This window comes from Equus caballus, chromosome 16, assembly GCF_041296265.1.
Source record: "Equus caballus isolate H_3958 breed thoroughbred chromosome 16, TB-T2T, whole genome shotgun sequence".
Lineage (NCBI taxonomy): Eukaryota > Metazoa > Chordata > Mammalia > Perissodactyla > Equidae > Equus > Equus caballus.
In genome coordinates this window covers 48823044-48842903 of record NC_091699.1, presented here as the reverse complement: position 1 = coordinate 48842903, position 19860 = coordinate 48823044, and the positions used below count along the sequence as shown (strand labels likewise).

Here is a 19860-nt window from a genome sequence, read left to right as displayed (position 1 = left end):
TTCAGACAGGCCCCAGCCTTCTGACTACCTTGCACTCTCTCACCTAGGAAAGAGAGAGCCACATCAGTGCTCCTGGCTGATCCTTGCTTCCAGCTCCGCTCTATATGCTATCTCTTGGGGCAGCCAGAGCCTTCTGCCCCTGGTACTGCCCTGCCTGCCCCTGACCGGAAGCACTTCTCGCTACAGAGCTGTGAGTGGGGCAGGGCTGGGTCAGGGAAGAGGGATTTGGGGCTGGGCCATGTCAGGAGTCCCAAGAAGAGCAAATTCCCAGGCTGGGAGCACTCAAGAGGCACTGGACTCTAGGGCTACATTTGGCCTGACACCTCCTACCACCCCCCAGACACAGATTACATCAGTGTTGAGGAGCTGGCCCAAGTGGAACAGATGCTGGCACACCTGACCTCTGCATCTGCCCAGGCAGCTGCTGCCTCCCTGGTGAGTGGGGCCAGGTTCACACCACCCAAATACACTTCAGCACAACTGTGTGCGCACCACACAGGCATAGTGTATGTCCACTTGTCTGGACATCCAATCCCAGCCCACCCTGCATTCTGCTCCCTGCAGCCCACCAGTGAAGAAGACCTCTGTCCCATCTGCTACGCTCACCCCATTTCTGCTGTGTTCCAGCCCTGTGGCCACAAGTCCTGCAAGTAAGTGGGCCCCATGGCCACAGGAGGTTGTGGGGGGAGCAGCAGAAATACACAGGCCATCCTCATCCCCTCCCCTGTTGTAGAGCCTGCATCAACCAGCACCTGATGAACAACAAGGATTGCTTCTTCTGCAAGGCCACCATCGAGTCTGTAGAGGACTGGGACAAGGCAGCTAATGCGAGTGCCACTTCCTCGACCACCTAGGCCCGCCTAGCCCACACAGCAGGAGCCTCCACCCTCGAACCCAGGCCCACACTGGGCCCTATTTATGAGCTCCCCTTGCTGTTCCCCTATCACCCCACCACCACCACACCCACCCTCCTTGCCTGTGTGTAAACTCATTGGCGGGGGCCCAGCCATGCCCTAATTGTGCCTGAGCTTGACCTTCAGTCAGGGCCACAGTGAGCATTAAATTATTATTCCATACAGGCCTGGCCCGGCCCTTCTTGAGGGAGTGGGCTTTGTGGGGGTGCCCAGCAAGATCCTGCCAGATTATGTCCATAAGAGAAGGCAGGTGTCCAACAGCTTCAGCCTCGTCCAGTCTTCCCCAGACAAATGGCAACGAGTCCAGGGCCTTCCGATGTGTCAGGCCAGTGCTCCCCTTGTCACTGGAGAAATAAGGGCTTACCCAGCCCCGTGGCATACCCTCACATGATGATGCGAGGCTCCGGCACCGACTCGCCAATAGACTTGTGGGGCAGGACACTGGCCCCGTTGAGGTAGAGCTCGTCGTTAACTATGACGTCCTCACCCAGCACTGTCACATTCTCCATGCGCACCTTGGGGGAGGGGGCAGGCCTTGTCAATGAGGCAGGCGCATTCCCTGCCCCTCTCCCCACATGGCCCAGCCCATAGGCTTACCCACTGGCCCACACGGCAGCGCCAACCCACAATGCAGGACTCAAGCCAGGAGTGGGAGCGAATGTGGGCGTCTCGCAGCACTGTGCACCGTCGGATACACACACCATCCTCCACCACCACACCAGGACCCAGGCTCACGTTGGGGCCAATGCTGCAGTTCTGGCCAATGCTGGCACTTGGGTCCTGAGGACAGTGGAGAAGATACAAGTGGGCCATATTTTCCCCAAAACTGAGAGAATTAATGATGGGTTGGGCCAGGGCCTCACCACCAGCACGTTGCCCACAATGCCAGGGCCTGAGCACAGTTGCTCAGGCTGCTTCTGTCGCAGTGACTGTAGGAAGAGGCACATTCCAGTGAGGAAATCCTTGGGCTGCCCAATGTCCATCCAGAAGCCTGTAGAGAGGGAATGCATCGGGGGCTCAGCCCAGCCACAGACCCCCCCCCCCACCACCCTGTGGCCTCCCTGCCTCACCCTGCAGCTCCATGGCATATAGCTGTCCTTCCTTGGCCATGACAGGGAAGATCTCCTTCTCAATGGACGTAGGCTGCAGCTGTGGGATTGGGCAGCTCGTGAGTAGGGTCACGGCCGTGTTGGCCTGCCCTACCCCACTCCACCCAGCATCTGGCTTCTACACACCTGGATGCGCCGCAGCACTGCAGGGCTCAGGATGTACATGCCTGCATTGATCTTGTTGGACACAAACACCTGCGGCTTCTCCACAAACCGGTGAATGCGGCCTGTATCAGCCTCACACACCACCACACCGTACTTAGAAGGTTCCTCCACTTTGGTCACCTGAGTGCAGGGGGGACCTCAGGCCTAGTGCAGTGTTCCTGGGCCTTGATATGCAACGCTGTCCTAAATCTCAGGGGTTGTGCCCCAAAGGCTTAAAGACAGCTACTCTACAGCTCTGCACCCACAACATAAGGGGGCAGTTCAAGGCTGGGGGTTGGGAGAGGCTGGGCATGGGAGGAGGGAGTATCAGAGAAGAAACACCTGGTCTCTTACCAGGATGGAGCCTTCCTGGCCGTGGTGCTGGTGGAACTGCACCATGGCTTGGAAGGGGAAATCACAGATCACATCACTATTGAGGACGAAGAAAGGGTCTGCAGTCTCAGAAAGCAGGTCACGAGCTAGTGCCAGGGGCCCAGCTGGGGGAGGGAAACAGGTCACTATCTTCCTGGGGGTCTGAGCCCCTGGATCCAAGCACAGCAGACCCCATCCAGAGTGGGTCTACCCCTTTCCTGGCCCTAAACAACCCCCCCCGAACCCCCCCCCCCCCCTCCCGCCCCACCACAGCACTTTACTGTCTCCACTGACCTGTCCCCAAAGGCTCCTCTTCATGGGACAAGGAGATTCGGATTCCTAGCTGGAAGGGAGAAGCCCCCCGGTCAGGTTCCTCCACCAGGGTGGGAGGTTGAGCGGGGACCAAGGGAAGGGAGCCGAGTCCGAGCCTCACCCTTTGCTCCTGCGCCTTCATTTCCTTCTCCAGCACCTGAGACATGTAGCTTACGGCCAGAATCACGTGGTCCACGCCGGCCTGTCGGACAGAACAGCGGGGGCCGACAGGCGGGCTCACCCGGAAGGCACGTGAGTCCCCGACCCCCAGTCGTTAGCAGTCCCTCGTCCTGCCATGTCCTACCACAACCCCGCCCCGAGCCTTACCGCGGCCAGCGCCTCCACTTGGTGCAGCAAGATGGGCTTATTGCAGAAGTCCACCAGTGGCTTCGGGATGCTTAACGTCAGCGGCCGCAGGCGCGTCCCATAGCCGCCCACCAAGATCAGTGCCTTCATCGCGCCGGCGGGCGGCTGGAGAGTGAGTCCCGGGCTCCGAGGTGTCTGCGGCCCGCCTGGCCGACTCCCGCCGCGCACTCCCGCAGTCGTGCCCGGCCCCGCGCCTTTCACCTGCCAGACTGACCAGCTCTGTCTCTGCCGTGTCCGCTCAGTCTTCCCTAACGCCGGATTCCAGGCCGCCACAAACCAGTACGCGACGCCGGACGGAGGGCGGCTGGTCCCGAACTCAGGCCGACAGTGACGTGAATCTGGGCGGGCCAATCGGCTGGCGTGTACGTGGCACGGCCGCCGGCGTCCGAGCATTGGGGCGCGGCGCTCCGGCAGACGCAGCCAATGAGAGTCCGAGCGCGCCGGGCCGCCATGGGGACCAGCACCGGGACCAGCGAGTCAGCCGGCCATTGGCGGATCCAAAGGCGGAAGTGGCGCCAAGGGCGAGAGTGGCTTCCCTCCCGGTGCCCGGGTCCGCGGCAGCACAGCCGCTTCCGGCCCCGCCCCCGCCCGGCCCGGGAGCAGCGGAGAGGGAAGGGGCCGAGGGACGTTGGGCGGAGCTGTCTCCTGGAAGCCGGGGGGGTTTTCACAAAGACGCGGACACGCCTCAGTTTCTAGCGGCTTTATTTTGACGTACACGACCTCAGACACAAGCGGGGCGGGCAGCGCTGGGTGTACAGAAAGGGGTGGGCTCGGCACGAGGCCCGAGCACCCCCCCTACCCCGCACGCAAGTCCCGAGGGAACGCAACTGCGCCAAGACGCAGCCGGAGCCACGTGGAGTATCCGGGCGTGGGCCTCGGGCGGCGTGGACAGGCTTAGGCAGCTTCCAGGAAAGTGGAGCAGAGAGCGTTTCCTGGAAGCGAGGCCTTACAGTTCCCAGACAAGCAGAGGAACCAGGTCCTTCCCAGGGTTCTCCAATTTTTTCCTCATTCAAACATTTTTTAAATCGACACAAACAAAACCAAATTGAACAGCTTTAAAGTTCAAAGCAAGCTGCATCTAGGGGGCGTGCGCGTGGCCAGGTGTGAGCAGGTGAGCAGCGGCTACTGAACTAGCCCAGGCCGTTGGCCCCTTAGGAGGAATCCCCATGCCCAGTGCACAGGCCCCAATGTGAGGGCAGGTTGGGGTCCCCGGCAAGTTGCTACACTGGTCCCCTTCCTCTTTAAGCACCGCCTGTCCCACCCCTCCAGGGGGCTGGTGTTGACTTGGCCCAGGGAAGCACTATAGAGAGGGGTCACTTGAGCACCCCAACCCGTGATCCCGCGTTGCACTTTGGTCCCAAGTTGGGGCTGGGAAGGCAGGGCCTGGGAGGGACAGGACTCTCTGGCATAGAGCAGGGAGAAAGAGTAGTGGCAGAGAGCGTGTGCACACACACATGCCCACCACCCACCAGCTAACAGGGCTGGGTCTCCAAGTGTCAAAAGTACTGAAAAGAGGGTACCTGTCCTGGGGGAGAAGCAGCAAATCCCAGGCCCTTCTGCTCTTTTTAGCGGCAGGAAACAATGAATATAAGCGGGTACAGCCTCTCTCTCTATGAAGAGCGGAACAGGCCAGCATCTGCTCCCAAAATAGAGGAACTCAAGAAGCACAGCACATCCCCAGGCTCGAGAGGTTCAATCAAGGAGGTACCGAGTGGCCCCAGACCCTTTGCCTTAGCCTCTGCCCTGCCAGGAAATGACTGTCTGTCTACACTAATGAAAAGTTACTGCCCCTATGGCTGAAGCCACAGGATGGTACAGGAGAGAAGATGGTCATTACCAACCACAAACAGGCAAGCTGCCCCTCCCAGCCTCAAGGAATGGGAACCTGCCCACCACTGGCATCAGGGTCAAAGGGCCAAGAGAGATGGGATCCATCAAAGAGCCCATTTAAGATATGTGAGGCTGCATCTCTAAGGACCAGGAAATTAGTCCATCAGTTACCAAGGCCTCTCACAGACACAGGCTGGCAGGCTTACCTTTAATGCCCAAACAGGGACATGCCAAAAATGATGATGACAGTGGCCTTAGGCTCAAGGTGAGGGCACTAACCTTGGCAATGGCTAGGTGAGTGCAGTATCACCTCCTGGCCACATATGTTACAAGTGGCAGGTCTCTGTACCATTAAGGACTGGCAGCAAAAATTACCACAACCATGGGAAAGGAAGAGGTTGCCCCTTGGGCCTTCACTGTACCACTGTCAGTGTTGAGCACTGAGGGAGGCCACAATCCAGGCTGACAGACAGGGTGCTGGGCCAGCAGGGAAACACTTCCTACAATTCATTTTGCTACCAGTTCTTTGTTAAAAGGTAGCACCTGCTAAGGAAGGGCACAGGGGCAAAAGCTCACCTCAGAAATGGGAAAGAATATTTTGCTGAGGAAAGCATGAAGGAAGTCAATATTGACTAATGAACAAGACTACTCCCCAGGAGAAGACTCGTAAGAGACAAGGCTGGCAGATGGACAAATGGACACACTGATGGATCCCGGGACTGATAAGACAAGCTCTCATTAGCAGAATCTGGGCACCTGTACCCACGGTCCAGACAATGTCCCCATGAGCACACAAGCTTAAAGTTCTCCCTCACAAGCCTGGAGCTCCTCATAATGGGCGGCTGCCTTGAGCTTGGCCTGGAGAAAGGTGAGACCCTGAGCGGACCACAGCCCTTGAGCCCTGGGAGGAGCAGCCCATCCAGAGGCAGCACAGCTGCCCAAGCTAGAAGAAAAGGACTCTCACCCACAGCAGAAGAACTGCAAATACTGTCTGGGCCAGAGCCACCAGAGGCCCTGAGGCCCACTAGGACATTGAATCTCCTCAGCAAACAGAGCAGGGCCCTCTTCAGTGGGGCAAAAGAGGGTGACCTTCTTAGGCAAGGAATCTCGCCTAGGTGAGAAAGGCTGGCTGGGGTATGCAGGCAGGAGGAGCAGGTTCAAATGCCAAAGAATGCCTGGGGATCCCAGGACCTGCCCTCTGCCATAAGCTGGCTTCAGCCCAGCTTCGTGAGTCTAGCCTCATGTCAAGGTCAGAACTGAGAAAGATGGGTCCAGCTGTGTGCAGTTGGCCCTCTGGTGCCCTGAGGGCATCTGTTAAAGAGCTGGCTGACACCTACAACACAAGAGTAGAAAGTCCCCCAAGAGATGGGCACCCAATCCCTCTGAGGAACGAGGGATGAGTGGGCATGCAGGGGCCCTGTGCCAGCCCAGGGCTTCACCCCACAAACAGCAGGGCCCTGCATCCGCAGACCCCAAAGACCTAGGCAAGAGAAACCAATGTCCAACGGCACCCTGTCCTTGCTGCCAAACCCACCAGGAGCACCTCTTCCTTCCTAAGTCAGCCTGGACACAGCAGTAGAAGCTGTAGAGCTAAGAAGCCTGGCTGAGAGGATGTGTGTTCTGCCCTCCATCACTTTATATATATGGATTCCAGGCTACAGCTAAAAACATTTCTTTTAGTTTACACCAAAGAGAAATATAACCCTTTAAAAGGAAGTCTGTGTGTCCTCACGGCGAGTTCAGAGCAATGGTCCCTGCCTGCGGGTAGAGAGGAAGGGGTTCTGGGAGCCCAGAGCTGGGCCTACTGGTTCTCGTCCCGCATCTGTTCCATGATGCTGATGAGGTTCTCCAGGCCAAACACATAGCCTCGGTCCGGCCCGTCATGCACGGTGGGGTCATCCCGGAAGCCCTTGAACGTGCTGTGTGCAAAGTCGATCATGCGGACATCCACCTTGGGTGGAGAGGAGGGGCCCGCCTCAGGGCTGGTGCTGCTGGGGCTGGTGCTAGGGCCACAGGGTGATGTCACCTCAGGGAGAACTGTGTCCAGGTGCTTGAGACGCATCTCAGAACGGCGGTCCAGGTAGGACTCAGCCCGGCACTCCCTGCCATCATAGATGACAAGCAGGGAACTGGAGTAGAAGCGGTAGGAGGCCTGCCGCTCCAGCACAGCTTTCAGGCCCTGCAGTTTGCTCAGGATGGGCTCAAAAAGGTCACGCCGCAGGTCCAGGCCGTTGTGCAGGTACTGATAGAGGGCATTGCGGAAGCCTTCGATGGAAAGCCCACGGCCATAGTACTTGTTCCTGCAGAGGTAATGCCCTGTGTCCAGCTGGTACACCTGAAACCGCAGGAGACAGACAGGGTGAGCACCAGGGAGGCCTGATATCTCATAGTGCCCTGGAAGCACTGTCTGGAAAGCATTTCTGACCAACCTGAGCTTTTCTGCTCCATCCTGTACAACTAGAGTGGGTTCGCCCTACGTTTTCCTGCAGTAACGCAGGAGAGCACAGAGACCAAGCCTACGGGTTCTCTGCCATCACGTTTGGAGCCCTCCTCCAAGCTTCCCTGGGGCCTAGCTGGACTCAAACTAGGAACATTTTGTCTTACTTCTGCGTCAAAGCAACAAGCTCTCACAGTGGCTCTGCAGCTAGAGCCCAGACCAAGGTCACCAGGTAAGGACAAGATGGCTCAGGGAACATAAGGATGCACTCAGCACCCTGTGGGGGACTCACCATCTTGGAGGAGATCTGGACCAATGTGGGCCAGGAGAACACTTGGCATGGGTAGCAGGCAGGTACATGTACAACCTAAAACATGCGAACAGCAGCACCTAGGCTCTCACCGGGGGCGACTAACCTGCATGCCACAGACTCGGACACCCAGTGTAGCTGACGTACTCTGCTCACACTTCCTCATCTGCCGGGCCGCCTTCTCAGCTGATGCATCATCACCATGCTGCCGGGTGCCCATCTTCAGGTCTAGCACACAGGGGTACTTGAAGTGGTGTACCACGTTCTCAAGCAGGAGGAACTCTGGGCCACAGTCAAGGAGAGTAACAACCACAGTCACAATCAGCCCTAGCCAGGAAGGCACAACCAAGTTTTCTATAAAAGGGGGCATTTTCATCTAATGTAATCTATATTCAACTCACAAACTCTCAAATGTGGATTCATACCACTGGCTTATTATTTCTTTAAAAATACTTTTTATTATGGTAAAATATACATTAACAGAAGATCAACCACTTTAAACATTTTTACGTGTAAAATTCAGTGGCATTAAGTATATTCACACTGTTGTGCAACCATCACTACTATCCATCTCCAGAACTTTTTCATCTTCCCAAACAGAAACTAGAAACTATACCCATTAAACGATAACTCCCATTCCCCGTCGCCCCCCAGCCCCTGCTAACTACTATTCTACTCTCTTTCTCTATGAATTTCCCTAATCTTGGTACATCACATAAGTGGAGTCTATATTTGTCCTTTTATGTCTGGCTATTTCACTTAGCAAAATGTTTTCAAGGTTCATTCATATTGTAGCATGTGAAAAAATTGCATTCCTGGAGGTGGGCCCCATGGCCTGGTGGTTAAGTTCAGCCTGGTCTGTTTTGGTGCCCAGTTTGGCTCCCAGGCACGGATCTACATCACTCGGCAGCGGCCATGCTGTGGCAGTGACCCACAAGAAAAAAAAAGATGAAGACTGGCATAGATTTAGCTCAGGGCAAATCTCACTCAAGCAAAAAGAGGAGGATTGGCAACAGATGTTAGCTCAGGCTGAATCTTCCTCAGCAAAAAAAAACTTCATTGCTTTTTATGGCTGAATAATTTTCCATTGTATACACATACCACATCTGTTGATGTCGTCATTTTTATTTTATTCTTTAGATCTGTCTTGCAGGCATATACAAACTAAAGAAGATTTGACAGATTCACCCACATCCCTACTCAAACCAGCGCCTCACCCAGGCCTAAGAAATAAGGAAGATGTCTTTGCACTACTACAAAAATGAGAAATTAGAGTTGACATTTTCAAATGGGAATCTTTAAAAGAGGCTGGATTGATATTTCTATCTTGCCATTTTCTGACTAAACTTCAAACCATATATTTAAACTTATCCCTTAGTACTTCTAGGACCTTCTGCTCAAAACAGCTCTACAGTCCTGGCCTCCTTGCATTTATATCCATGTCTTGATCTAAATCTACTGTCTGCAACAATCTTGGATAAAGGTACAGGCTTGTCACACATCTGCTACAATTCATTGGGGCTTTCAGCCTGGGCCTCAATTCCATATTTGGGGACTATGAAGCAATCACATAGTCTTGGAGGATGACACTCAGCATCAGTCTGATGATAAACATTTTAACATCTCCTAATTCTTTAAAGAATAACCTAGAGAAAACCTTTAAAGTTGGCCTTTCATTAATCTTGTGGCCAGGTATAACTTTTTATGAGTGACAATAAAACTTAAAGAAGGCTGCATAAAAATCTCACAGTGCCTGAGAGCATGGGCTCTTGAATCCTTCTTTGGCCACTTACTGGCTCTGGGCACAACACTTAACCTTCCAAGCTTCCATTTCCTCATCTATAAATGGGAATCATAACAGTTTCTCCCTCAAAAGACTATTATGAAAACTGAGTAAATACATATGAAGTGCTCTGCACATTTCCCTTCAGTTTCTCAGTAAGTATTAGTTATTTTATATAGGGCCTGGTGGTCTAGTGGTTAAGACTCAGTGCTTTCACTGCCTCAGCCCAGGTTTGTTTCCTGGTCAGGGAACCACACCACCCATCCATCAGTTGTCATCCTGTGGCGGCTGTGTGTTGCTGTGATGCTGAAAGTTATGCCACTGGTATTTCAAGTACCAGCAGGGCCACCCACGGTGGACAGTTTTCAGTGGAGCTTCCAACTAAGACAGAAGAGGAAGAAGGATGTGGCCACTCACTTCCGAAAAAGTTGGCCATGAAAACTCTATGAACAGCAGCAGTGCATTCCCTGATATAGCGCTGGAAAGTGAGAGGATGGAGCAAATAGACCAGGCAGGGTTCTGCTCTGCTGTACACAGTGTCGCTCCGAGTTGGAATCAACTCAATGGCACTAGCAACAAGTTATTTATTTACTGTCTACTGCTTCAAAACACTAAACAATTTTAAGAATTTCCATTTCATAATACTTTTTTACCTTTAACATCTTAAAATTATTTTATGTTGTACAGGTATGGTGTGTATCTTAGACAAAAAAATCCCCACCAAAATCTAACATATTACTTTTTAATTATTACCTTTTGGGAGAGGAGAAAAACACGTGTGGATGTGCGCGCACACACACACACACACAGATCCCTGATTTTAGACATACACTGTTAAATATGGTAGCCACTAGCCACATCTGGTGATTTAAATTTAAATTTTAATTAATTAAAATAAATTTAAAATTCAGTAACTCAGTTACAGCAGCCACATTTTGGTTACTCAGTGTGGCTAGTAGCTACCATAGCAGAAAGCACAGATAGAGACTACTTCCATTGTCACAGAAAGTTCTATTGGATGGCACTCTTCTAGACCACCAAGTTTAAGCCTCAGCCTTACCAGCCCCAAAAGGCAGAAAAAACATGTTGATGAAAGTAAGAAGGACGAAGATGAGGAAGAGCCTATGAAAAAGCGAGGTAGGAACGAAAGAGGGGCCCCTGAACAGAGAGGGGCTCAGCCACGGCACTGGAAGATGCCCTGACACAGGACCCATGGTCCCAGTAGTAGACACGGCTGAAAGAGTGGTAACAAGGATACTGTAGAGCTTTCGGTCCTTGGACTCAGAGCGCATGCGGCTCAGCTGCTGCTTGTGACAGCGCAGGCTCCAGGGGTTGTGGCTGATCTTCTCAGAACTCAGACCGCTGTTGCCATCTAGCATCTGGAAAGGGACATCCGAGTGGCTGTATAGCTCCACCTTTGGACTCTTTGCTTCCTGGGAGCTAAGAAGGAAGAACATACACATTGCTAAAGGGCTCAGACAAGTTACCCTCTGGGATCTCACTGGAAGGGTGGGAGAGGTCTGGATCAGGCCTCATCTGCCACTCATAGACCATGCTGATGGGTGGCACAGGGCCCCAGATGCATGAGCCCACAACAGTGAGTAAATGGTATAAGTAGTGTTCTTCCTGTGTCTCTAAAAACTGTCTGAAAGATAATTCTTTGCATCAAATTATGTGATGAAGATACCACTTCATATCCATTAGGAAAGCTATAATAAAAATACACTGGAACTAGTGTTGTCGAGGGTGTGGAGAAACTGGAACCCTTGTACGCTGCTGGAGGGAACGTAAAATATTGCAGCCACTGTTAAAAAGTTTGGTGTTTCCTCAAAAGAGTTAAACGTAGAATTATATTATCCAACAATTCCAGTCCTAGATATATACCTGAAAGAACTGAAAATAAGAAACAGATTCTTTACACCAATGTTCATAGCAGCATTAGAATAAACAAGAGGTGGAAACAACCCAAGCGCCCATCAGTCGATGAATGGATAAACAAAACATGGTATACACATACAATGGGGTATTATTCAGCTATAAAAAGGAATGAAATTCTGGATGAACCTTGAAGACATTTTGCTAAGGGAAATAAGCCACACACAAAAGGAGCAATACTGTACGATTCCACTCATATGAGCTACCTGCAAATTGAGAGAGACAGAAAGTAGAATGGTGTTTGCCAGGGGCTGGGGGGAGGGGAACAGAGAGATAACTGTTGAATAGGTATAGAGCTTCTATTAGGGATCATGAAGAAGTTCTGGAAATGGATAGTGATGATGCCTGCAAAACAATGTGAATGAACTTAATGCAACTGAACTGTACACTTGGAAAAAGGTAAAAATGGTAAATTTTATGTGTATCTTATGACAATTTTAAAAAATACAAAAATTGATAAACATGTAATTTCACAGTTAAATGTAAGGTGGAGCATGGGATGCCACTGTCAAGCACACAAGTAACTATCCTATCTTTGTCCATGACATCTACGACAAAATCTTTAAAAAGATTTGAAGAAAGCCTATGTGGACATTATGCTTATGAAATGTTTGTCTGCCTTTGTATCAGGACTGGAAGAAAGAGGAAAACATCAAAGAAAAAAAAAGGCAGGACAGAGTCTACCCTGAGCAGGCCCCAAGGAACCTGTGTTTCTCAGCAAACAAGGTTTGCACCTGTGGAAAGCAAGAAGCCATTTGAGTAAGGAATTTTATTTCTAAAATAAGTCAAACCACAAAGGGGTTTTGGTGAGAAGGTGACTCCAATGGAAAACATTAGAACTTTACCACAACTTCATTTCTCCCCCAACATAAAAATCTTTGCTTGGGGGCCAGCCCCGTGGCCGAGCAGTTAAGTTCTCGTGCTCTGCTTTGGTGGCCCAGGGTTTCGCTGGTTTGGATCCTGGGCATGGACGTGGCACTGCTCGTCAGGCCACATCGAGGTGTCATTCCACATGCCACAACTAGAAGGACCCACAACTAAAATATACAAATATGTACGGGGGGATTTGGGGAGAAAAAGCAGAAAAAAAAAGATTGGCAACAGTTGTTAGCTCAGGTGCCAATCTTTATTAAAAAAAAAAAACTCTTTGCTTGAAGCAATTTGCAATGCTGCTATCACACTGCTAAGCAAAGAAAAGCACTGGTGAAGTCATGTGCCCTGGAAATGGTAGAGCAAGTCTACGGCTCAGAGCAGAGGCAGAGCACTGCAGCAAAGTCAAATGCCACTCTCCTCTCCCGAACTGCTGCCCTTTCCTCTAACTGTGGAATGAGTCATAGAGTCAAGCTAAGCACCAGTGCTAGTATGTCCTGGAAACGCTGACCCTCCTGACAGGGTGTCTGGGCAGGCTGTGCCAAGAAGCACTGGCAGAAATCCTATTTCAACTTTAACTGGAAGGAGAGGAGCCCATGAGTACCTCTCAGCATGATAAAACTCTCATTTTCTTCTTGTGAGGGCACTGCTGAGGCCATTCACGGATGCCCTTTTGTGATTCCTTTTAAGAAATAGCAAGGTTGACTTATATACTGAGTAAACCCAAATAAGTTCTTTGTGCCTGGACGGGACGCCTGTGGCACCTGGCATCACCCTTGGCGTTGCAGCCCTGGCCCTGTTGAAGAAACAAGCTCCACTCCTGGGAGTGACTTAGAGACTCTGCTAACAGGCCAAACAGAAGTTTGATCACTGCAGATAGAGCTGTCACCTTCAGAGCAGGGCCCTGAACCTGGACACAGGCAGACCTTGATGTTATTCTATGTTCACTGGCTTTTCACCAGGTGCCTCATGAAGCAATTTCTGTACTTTTGGAAGACAAAAGAAAACCCACCCTGAAGAGCTGTCGAGAGGCATGAACTGTCAGCTATGGACTTGAGGCACATTCCTTGTCACATAAATGACCAAGCCTAGGTCCCACAATCATCAGTCAAGAGAATGCCCCTTGGGGAATGAAAAGGAAGCCCTGGAAGAAGTGCTTCTGCAGGCTGGAGTCCATTTTCCACAAGAATATACAACATCTGGAGACTCTGCTTACTAAGAAGTGGACATGAAGCCTCTCCTTGCATCTGAGATGCAGACCTGGCCAGAGAGACCCTGACCAAGGACAGAGGAAATGACATATCACACACTCAGCCAGTCTCGTGGGGTTCTGTACTCCTTAATGAGAGTGTGTCCTCTTCCATCCAAGTAAGTGAGGAGAGCTAGAACACTCTGAGCCCTTGGAGCTTCAAGTGCCAGACTTGGAACTTCACGTGCCAGAGTGTGCAGCAGGTGCTGCTGAACTGATCTGATGTCAGAGATCAACTACGTGCTGCCACATCTAAGGAAAGTCCCAATTCCAACTTCTAAGTCAAGTCACAGAGAATCCTATTCACTGAAACTTATTTTTTAGTGAAATTAAATATAATTTAATAGTACAATTTTGTTTTAGGAAGCTCAGATTTTTAGTTTACATTATTTTTATTTTTATTACAATTCAGTGGTTTTTTAGTATATTCACAAGGCTGTAAAACATCACCACTATCTAATTTTTAGGACATTTTCATCACGCCAAAAACAAACCCTGTCATCATTAGCAGTCACTTTCCATCCTCCCCTCTCTCTCAGTCCCTGGCATCCACTAACCTGCTTTCTATCTCTATGGATTTGCCTATTCTCAATATTTTATATAAAAGGAATCATACAATATGTGGTTTTTTGTGGCTGACTTCTTTCACTTAGCATAATGTTTTCAAGGTTCACCCACGTTGTAGCATGTATCAGTACTCCATTCCTTTTCATCACTGAGGAATACCCTATTGTATGGATAGACCACATTTTATTCATCAATTCATCATGGATAAATCCACTTTTTGGGTATTAGGAATAATCCTGCTATAATCATGTGTGTACAAGTTTTGTGTATGAATGTATTTCTTTAATTCTCTTGGGTATATACTTAGGAGTGGAATTGCTGGGTTTAACTTTGTGAAGAACTGCCTAATTGTTTTCCAGAATGGCTACACTATTTTACATTCCCATTAGCAATGTAAGAGGGTTCCAATTTCTCTACATCCTCATCAACAGTTTTATTGTCTGTCTTTTTGATTATTGCCACCCTAGTGGGAGTTCACGTTTTTTGCAAGAAATATCAAGAAACATAATTCTTTGTAGACTGTTTTCCTAATCTACAAGAAAAATCAATTTCCAATACAATAAAGTGAATTCTAGGCGCAGGGAAAGGGTTAATAGCTGATACCAGAGCCTCAAGAGAGGTCTGACACCCAAAACCCTTAAAAGAATACTAGCCTGGATGCCCTCTCATTGCCCTTTGGCTCCGACATCCTGCAGGTCAGAAAGAAGCTGGAGCCTCCCACCGTGGACCAATGCATTTCAACCTTCTGTCTTGGGGGTGTGAGACAAAGCTGGAGAAAACAGGAGGCAGGGCATCCTTGCTTCCAAAGGGCTGAAAGAACTTCATTCTCTCTCGACCAGCTACAGCCATACTCATAAGGAGGAGTCACTGGAGTGATGTGACACACAAGTGGTAGGCCGAGCCTATGTGGGCGGCCCAAGAACACCAGCCATCTTCCCCCAACCTTGATCCCTACTTCCCCACATGTCAGGACTCTGGAGAGTGTTTGCGCTGACAGGACCAGACATGCACCTTCAGCCCTACTCACCATCCCCTTACCTCTCAGAGGCTTCGAGGGACAAACTGGCTTTCTCCTCTTTGTGGTCACTGCCACTGCCTGACCGGTGCAGGCTCCGGCGAGAGTGTTTGCGCCGAGGCTGCTCCCGCTCTGGTGTGTCATCCTGCTCCACAGTCTCACTTTCCACATAAGGGTAGGCCACCAAGTTGATGTAACCATCACTGTCCCCCTCAAAACAGACAGACACCACACCTGGTGAAAAAAAGACAAATGTCAACAAACATCTACACAGGCTGGGTCCAAGCAGCACAGACTGCTAGCACTTGCTGTCCCACGGCATACAGATGTCACCTGCCCTGAACCAACTGTACATCAGTGTAGGAACAGTGACCAGCAGACATCTTTCCAGAAGATACCTGACCACTCACCCACCCTCTAAGTCTGCTACTTACCTCTGATCTTAGATGAATCTATATTTATTCTCCACTCTCTTATCTAGCCCTCTCACTTTCAATTACTGACTTCCGTATTTTTCAAAAGAACTGTGTTCTGTAGGTGACATCCACACCTGACATAATTTAACCCTCTACTTATTTAACTGCTCTACAATGCTACCTTTACTGTCTGGTTCTCCTCTAGATCTGGTATCCTTCTGCCTGACGGTGTCACCTACAGACATATCAAGACTGCCCCCTCTAAGGCAGTCCTAAAAATATGTCTTCTGCCCACACTGAGTACCAGGCTATTCTAACCTCACCAGACAGAACTCCCACCTCACCAAACCTCTGGTATTCCTAATTTGAGACACCTCCTATTTTCCATGCAGTACTCATACAAAACAGTTTGTTGTGTCCATTTTTATCAAACAGGTTGTTTAAGGGTACTTCTGGATCATTACCAAAGGAGTTAAAACATAATACCTAGAAACCTAACCCAAGGAGGTTTTTTTATTAAAAAAAAAAAGGTCCAGGCTGCCCTTCATCTAACTTCCACATCCAATCTTCCGTCAGCTACATTTCTCCTTTTACACTCTTGGTGTGTAAAACTGGCTCTGAAAATCGGTGAGAAGCTTTTATGAATATGTCAATATGCCAGACCAAGAATATCTTTCTCTTAGGCCCATTTCTTTCTCCAGATGGACACTACCCCAATCCCTGGGCCCTTTTAGGAAAAAAAAAAAAGTCCTTAAAACATCAAGTCGAAATGGATTCTGGGCCAGCCCTGGTGGCCTACTAGTTAAGTTTGGGACACTCCACTTCAACGGCCCAGGTTTAGTTCCTGGGCACAGACCTATACCACTCATCTGTGTCCATGCTGTGGTGGTGGCTCACATACAAAAAGGGGAAGATTGGCAGTGGATGTCAGCTCAGGGCGAATCTTCCTCAGCAAAAAAAGGAAATGGATTATTTTTTCCTAAATTCCCATTACATAGCTTAAAAGCATGCCTCACTTTACTGGGTTCACATCTGTACCCTGGCTTTCTTTCACAGATTGCTGCCTCTCCTGTAGGTTTTCATCTTTGTAACTTCCTCTTTTTGTCTTTACCAGAGCCTCCATTCTGTTCAAGCTGGTCTACAATCTTCTCTGTCTCCTGGGCTCCCCCTCATGCTCTGATCTAGAGTGTCCTCCAAGGCCTGCCACACAGCTCCCATGCTGGGCCCCTCCCTGCTGTAGCTGACCAGAGTGAGAGTCATTCCTTCTACAATCCTCTACTTTTCCCCACTCTTGGTTTACTCCTTATTTCAGTGGAATACATCTTTAAGTAACTTCCTAAGAAGGGGTGGTCAGGAGGTCAATTTTCTGAGTTCTTTGCAGGACTTTATTCTGCTCCAACACTTGATTGACAGTTGGTTGAAGATAGAATTCTATGTGATCTGCAAATAAAGACAGTTTTACTTCTTCCTTTCCAATCCGGATGCTTTTTATTTCATTTTCTTGCCTAACTGCACTGGCCAGAACCTCCAGTAAAATGAAATGAAGAGCATGGACATCCTTGTCTTGCTCCTAATCTTAGGAGGGAAAGCAATATTTTTTTTTCTTTTTTGTTTTTTTTGAGGAAGATTAGCCCTGAGCTAACTACTGCCAATCCTCCTCTTTTTTTGCTGAGGAAGCCTGGCCCTGAGCTAACATCCGTGCCCATCTTCCTCTACTTTATATGTGGGACGCCTACCACAGCATGGCATGCCAAGCGGTGCCAAGTCCGCACCCAGGATCCAAACTGGTGAACCCTGGGCTGCCGAGAAGTAGACGTGTGATCTTAACCACTGCGCCACTGGGCTGGCCCCTGCAATCTTTTCATCATTACATATGATGTTAGCTGTAGGTTTTTCACAGATGCCCTCTTATCAGGTTGAGGAACTTTCCTTCTATTTCTAGTTTGCTGAGAGTCTTGTTGCTGTTGTTATTGTATCAAAAATGGATGCTGGATACTGTCAAAGGCTTTTTCTGCATCTATTGAGATAATCATATGGGCTTCCTTTTTTCAGTTTATTAATAAGACAAATTACATTAACTTTTGAATGTTAAACCTATCCTGTATTATTCAGATAAACCCTACTTGGTCGTGATGTATATTATCCCTTTAACATATTATTAGATTAAACCTGCTAAAATGTTTTACATCTAGGTTCATGAGGGACATTTATTTTCTTGTAATAGCCTTATAGAATAAGTTGGGATATATTCCCACTTCAATTTTTTGGAAGAGTTTGTGTAGAACTGGCAGTATTTCTTTCTTAAATATTTGGTAGAACTCACTAGTGAAGCCATGAGGGTGTGGAGTTTTCTTTGCTAGAATACTTTAAACTCCAATTTTCATTTAATAGACAGGGCTATTCAAAATATCCATTTCTTCTTCAGTGAGTTTTCATAGTTTGTGTCTTTCAAGAAATTGCCTATTTCATCTGAGGTGTAGAATTTATTGGCATAAAGTCATTCATAATATCCTTTTATATTTTAAATATCAGTAGAATCTGTAGTGATGACACATCTACCATTTCTGATATTGGAAATTTATGTCTTTTTCCTGATCAGTCTGGCTAGAGATTTATCAATTTTATCATTCTTCTCAAAGAATTGGCCCTTGGTCTTTGGTTTTCATTGATTTTATTTTCATTCTCTTATTATCTTTTTCTTATTTTAAAAATTTTATTTTTCCTTTTTCTCCCGAAAGTGCCCCTGGTATATAGTTATATATTTTAGTTGTGGGTCCTTCTAGTTGTGGCATGTGGGATGCCGCCTCAGCATGGCCTGATGAGTGGTGCCATGTCCGTGCCCAGAATCCGAACTGATGAAACCCTGGGCTGCCGAAGTGGAGCGCACGAACTTAACCACTCAGTCATGGGTCTGGCCCCTTGTCTTTTTCTTACTGATTTGCACAAATTTTTATATATATAGGTGTGTACATGTATTGATTCTAGAAATTAATCCTTGGTCAGTTATATGTGTTGTAAATATCTTTATCTCTTCATTTTCTTTAAAGGTATATTTTGATAAACCTAAGTTTTTAATTTTATATAGTCAAATGTATCATTCCCTCCTTTTACAATCACTTCTTTTCCTTTTGTCTTGCCGAGCCATCTAAAGCTATACTGGAAAACTTTCGTTCTCTACAGGCACACACCACTGAGTATCCTGATATCCACTGGTAGACATAGAGCATCACACACAATCAGGGGAAAAATGGCTATGCTGTGGGTAGGGCAGGAAGAAGTTCCTTCCAAGAGTAGGTGAGATTTGGTAATTAAATGAGCCATGCAATCTACTACTAGTTTAAGAGAAAAATACATTTGATCCTGACATTTTTTTACCTTATGACTCACACCGAGGTAGAACGCAGGTAGGAAAATGAAAATCAATGGTCTTTTAACTCATCTGATATAAGCCCTAATTTTCTTGGCATTTGGAAGATTGGTCTAAATAGACACAGATTACATTTGGGTGGAGGTTGTGTTATTTTTTAAAAATACACTTTTTATTTACTTTTAAAAACTGTGGTAAAAAATACATAAGATAAATTTGTCATTTTAACCATTTTTAAATGTACCACTCAGTGGTATTAAGTACATTCATAATGTTGTTTAACCATTATCACTAGCTGTTTCCAGAACTTTTTCATCATCTCAAACAAAAATTCTGTATCCATTAAATAATAACTACCCATTTATCCCCCTCACCTGAACCCCTGGTAATCTCTAATCTACTTTCTGTCTCTACAAATTCACCTGTTGTAGGTTATTTCACATAAGTGAAATCATGTAATTTTTGTCCTTTTGTGTCTGGTTCTTTTCATTTAGCATAATGTTTTCAAGGTTCATCCATGTTGTAGCACATATCAGAACGTCATTTCTTTTTATGGCTGAATACTATTCCGTTGTAAATATGTGCCACATTTTGTTTATCCATTCATCTGTTGATGGACGCTCGGGTTGTTCCTACCTTTTGGCTATTGTGAATAATGCTTCTGTGACTGTTAGTTTACAAGTATCTGTTTGAGTCCCTGTTTTCACTTCTTTTGGTTATATACCTAGGAGTGGAATTGCTGGATCATATGGTGATTCTGTGTTTAACTTTTTGGGAAACTGCCAGACTGTTTTCTATAGCGGCTGTATCATCTGACATTCTTACCAGCAATGTTCCTATTTCTCTACATCTTTGCCAACACTT

The 19860-nt window shown here is 48.2% G+C and overlaps 3 protein-coding genes across 9 annotated transcripts in view; 1 reads left to right on the top strand and 2 right to left on the bottom strand.

Moving 5' to 3' along the window:
• The window catches only part of RNF123 (ring finger protein 123), a 36340-nt gene extending 35264 nt beyond the window's left edge, over positions 1–1076 (top strand). For all 5 annotated transcript variants that reach the window (XM_070237579.1, XM_070237576.1, XM_005600658.4 and 2 more), the window contains 4 exons: positions 48–190; positions 341–435; positions 565–650; positions 734–1076. In XM_070237579.1, coding sequence (XP_070093680.1) covers positions 48–190; positions 341–435; positions 565–650; positions 734–854 — 445 coding nt within the window. In that variant the 3' untranslated portion in view covers positions 855–1076. The remainder of the gene's footprint in view (positions 1–47; positions 191–340; positions 436–564; positions 651–733) is intronic.
• GMPPB (GDP-mannose pyrophosphorylase B) lies at positions 1048–3580 on the bottom strand. Its single transcript, XM_023620431.2, has 9 exons — positions 3179–3580; positions 2973–3053; positions 2834–2882; positions 2522–2664; positions 2150–2308; positions 1985–2063; positions 1778–1905; positions 1512–1694; positions 1048–1429 (listed from the first exon to the last, which is right to left on the bottom strand). Exons 1-9 carry the CDS (start codon positions 3305–3307, stop codon positions 1298–1300), a joined length of 1083 nt encoding a protein of 360 aa, XP_023476199.1. The 5' UTR covers positions 3308–3580; the 3' UTR covers positions 1048–1297.
• Positions 3581–3902: 322 nt separating this feature from the next.
• The window catches only part of IP6K1 (inositol hexakisphosphate kinase 1), a 72334-nt gene continuing 56376 nt past the window's right edge, over positions 3903–19860 (bottom strand). For all 3 annotated transcript variants that reach the window (XM_001497160.7, XM_005600655.4, XM_070237599.1), the window contains 4 exons: positions 15237–15447; positions 10836–11017; positions 7901–8076; positions 3903–7382 (listed from right to left, as the gene is read on the bottom strand). In XM_001497160.7, coding sequence (XP_001497210.1) covers positions 6849–7382; positions 7901–8076; positions 10836–11017; positions 15237–15447 — 1103 coding nt within the window. In that variant the 3' untranslated portion in view covers positions 3903–6848. The remainder of the gene's footprint in view (positions 7383–7900; positions 8077–10835; positions 11018–15236; positions 15448–19860) is intronic.

Excerpts from the sequence above, each read along its gene's own strand:
- GMPPB (XM_023620431.2), bottom strand. The coding sequence starts at position 3,307 with ATGAAGGCACTGATCTTGGTGGGCGGCTATGGGACGCGCCTGCGGCCG. Across the intron at positions 3,054-3,178 it reads AAGTGGAGGCGCTGGCCGCG|GCCGGCGTGGACCACGTGAT; the intron begins GTAAGGCTCGGG and ends TCTGTCCGACAG. Across the intron at positions 1,906-1,984 it reads ATATGCCATGGAGCTGCAGG|GCTTCTGGATGGACATTGGG; the intron begins GTGAGGCAGGGA and ends CCCTCTCTACAG.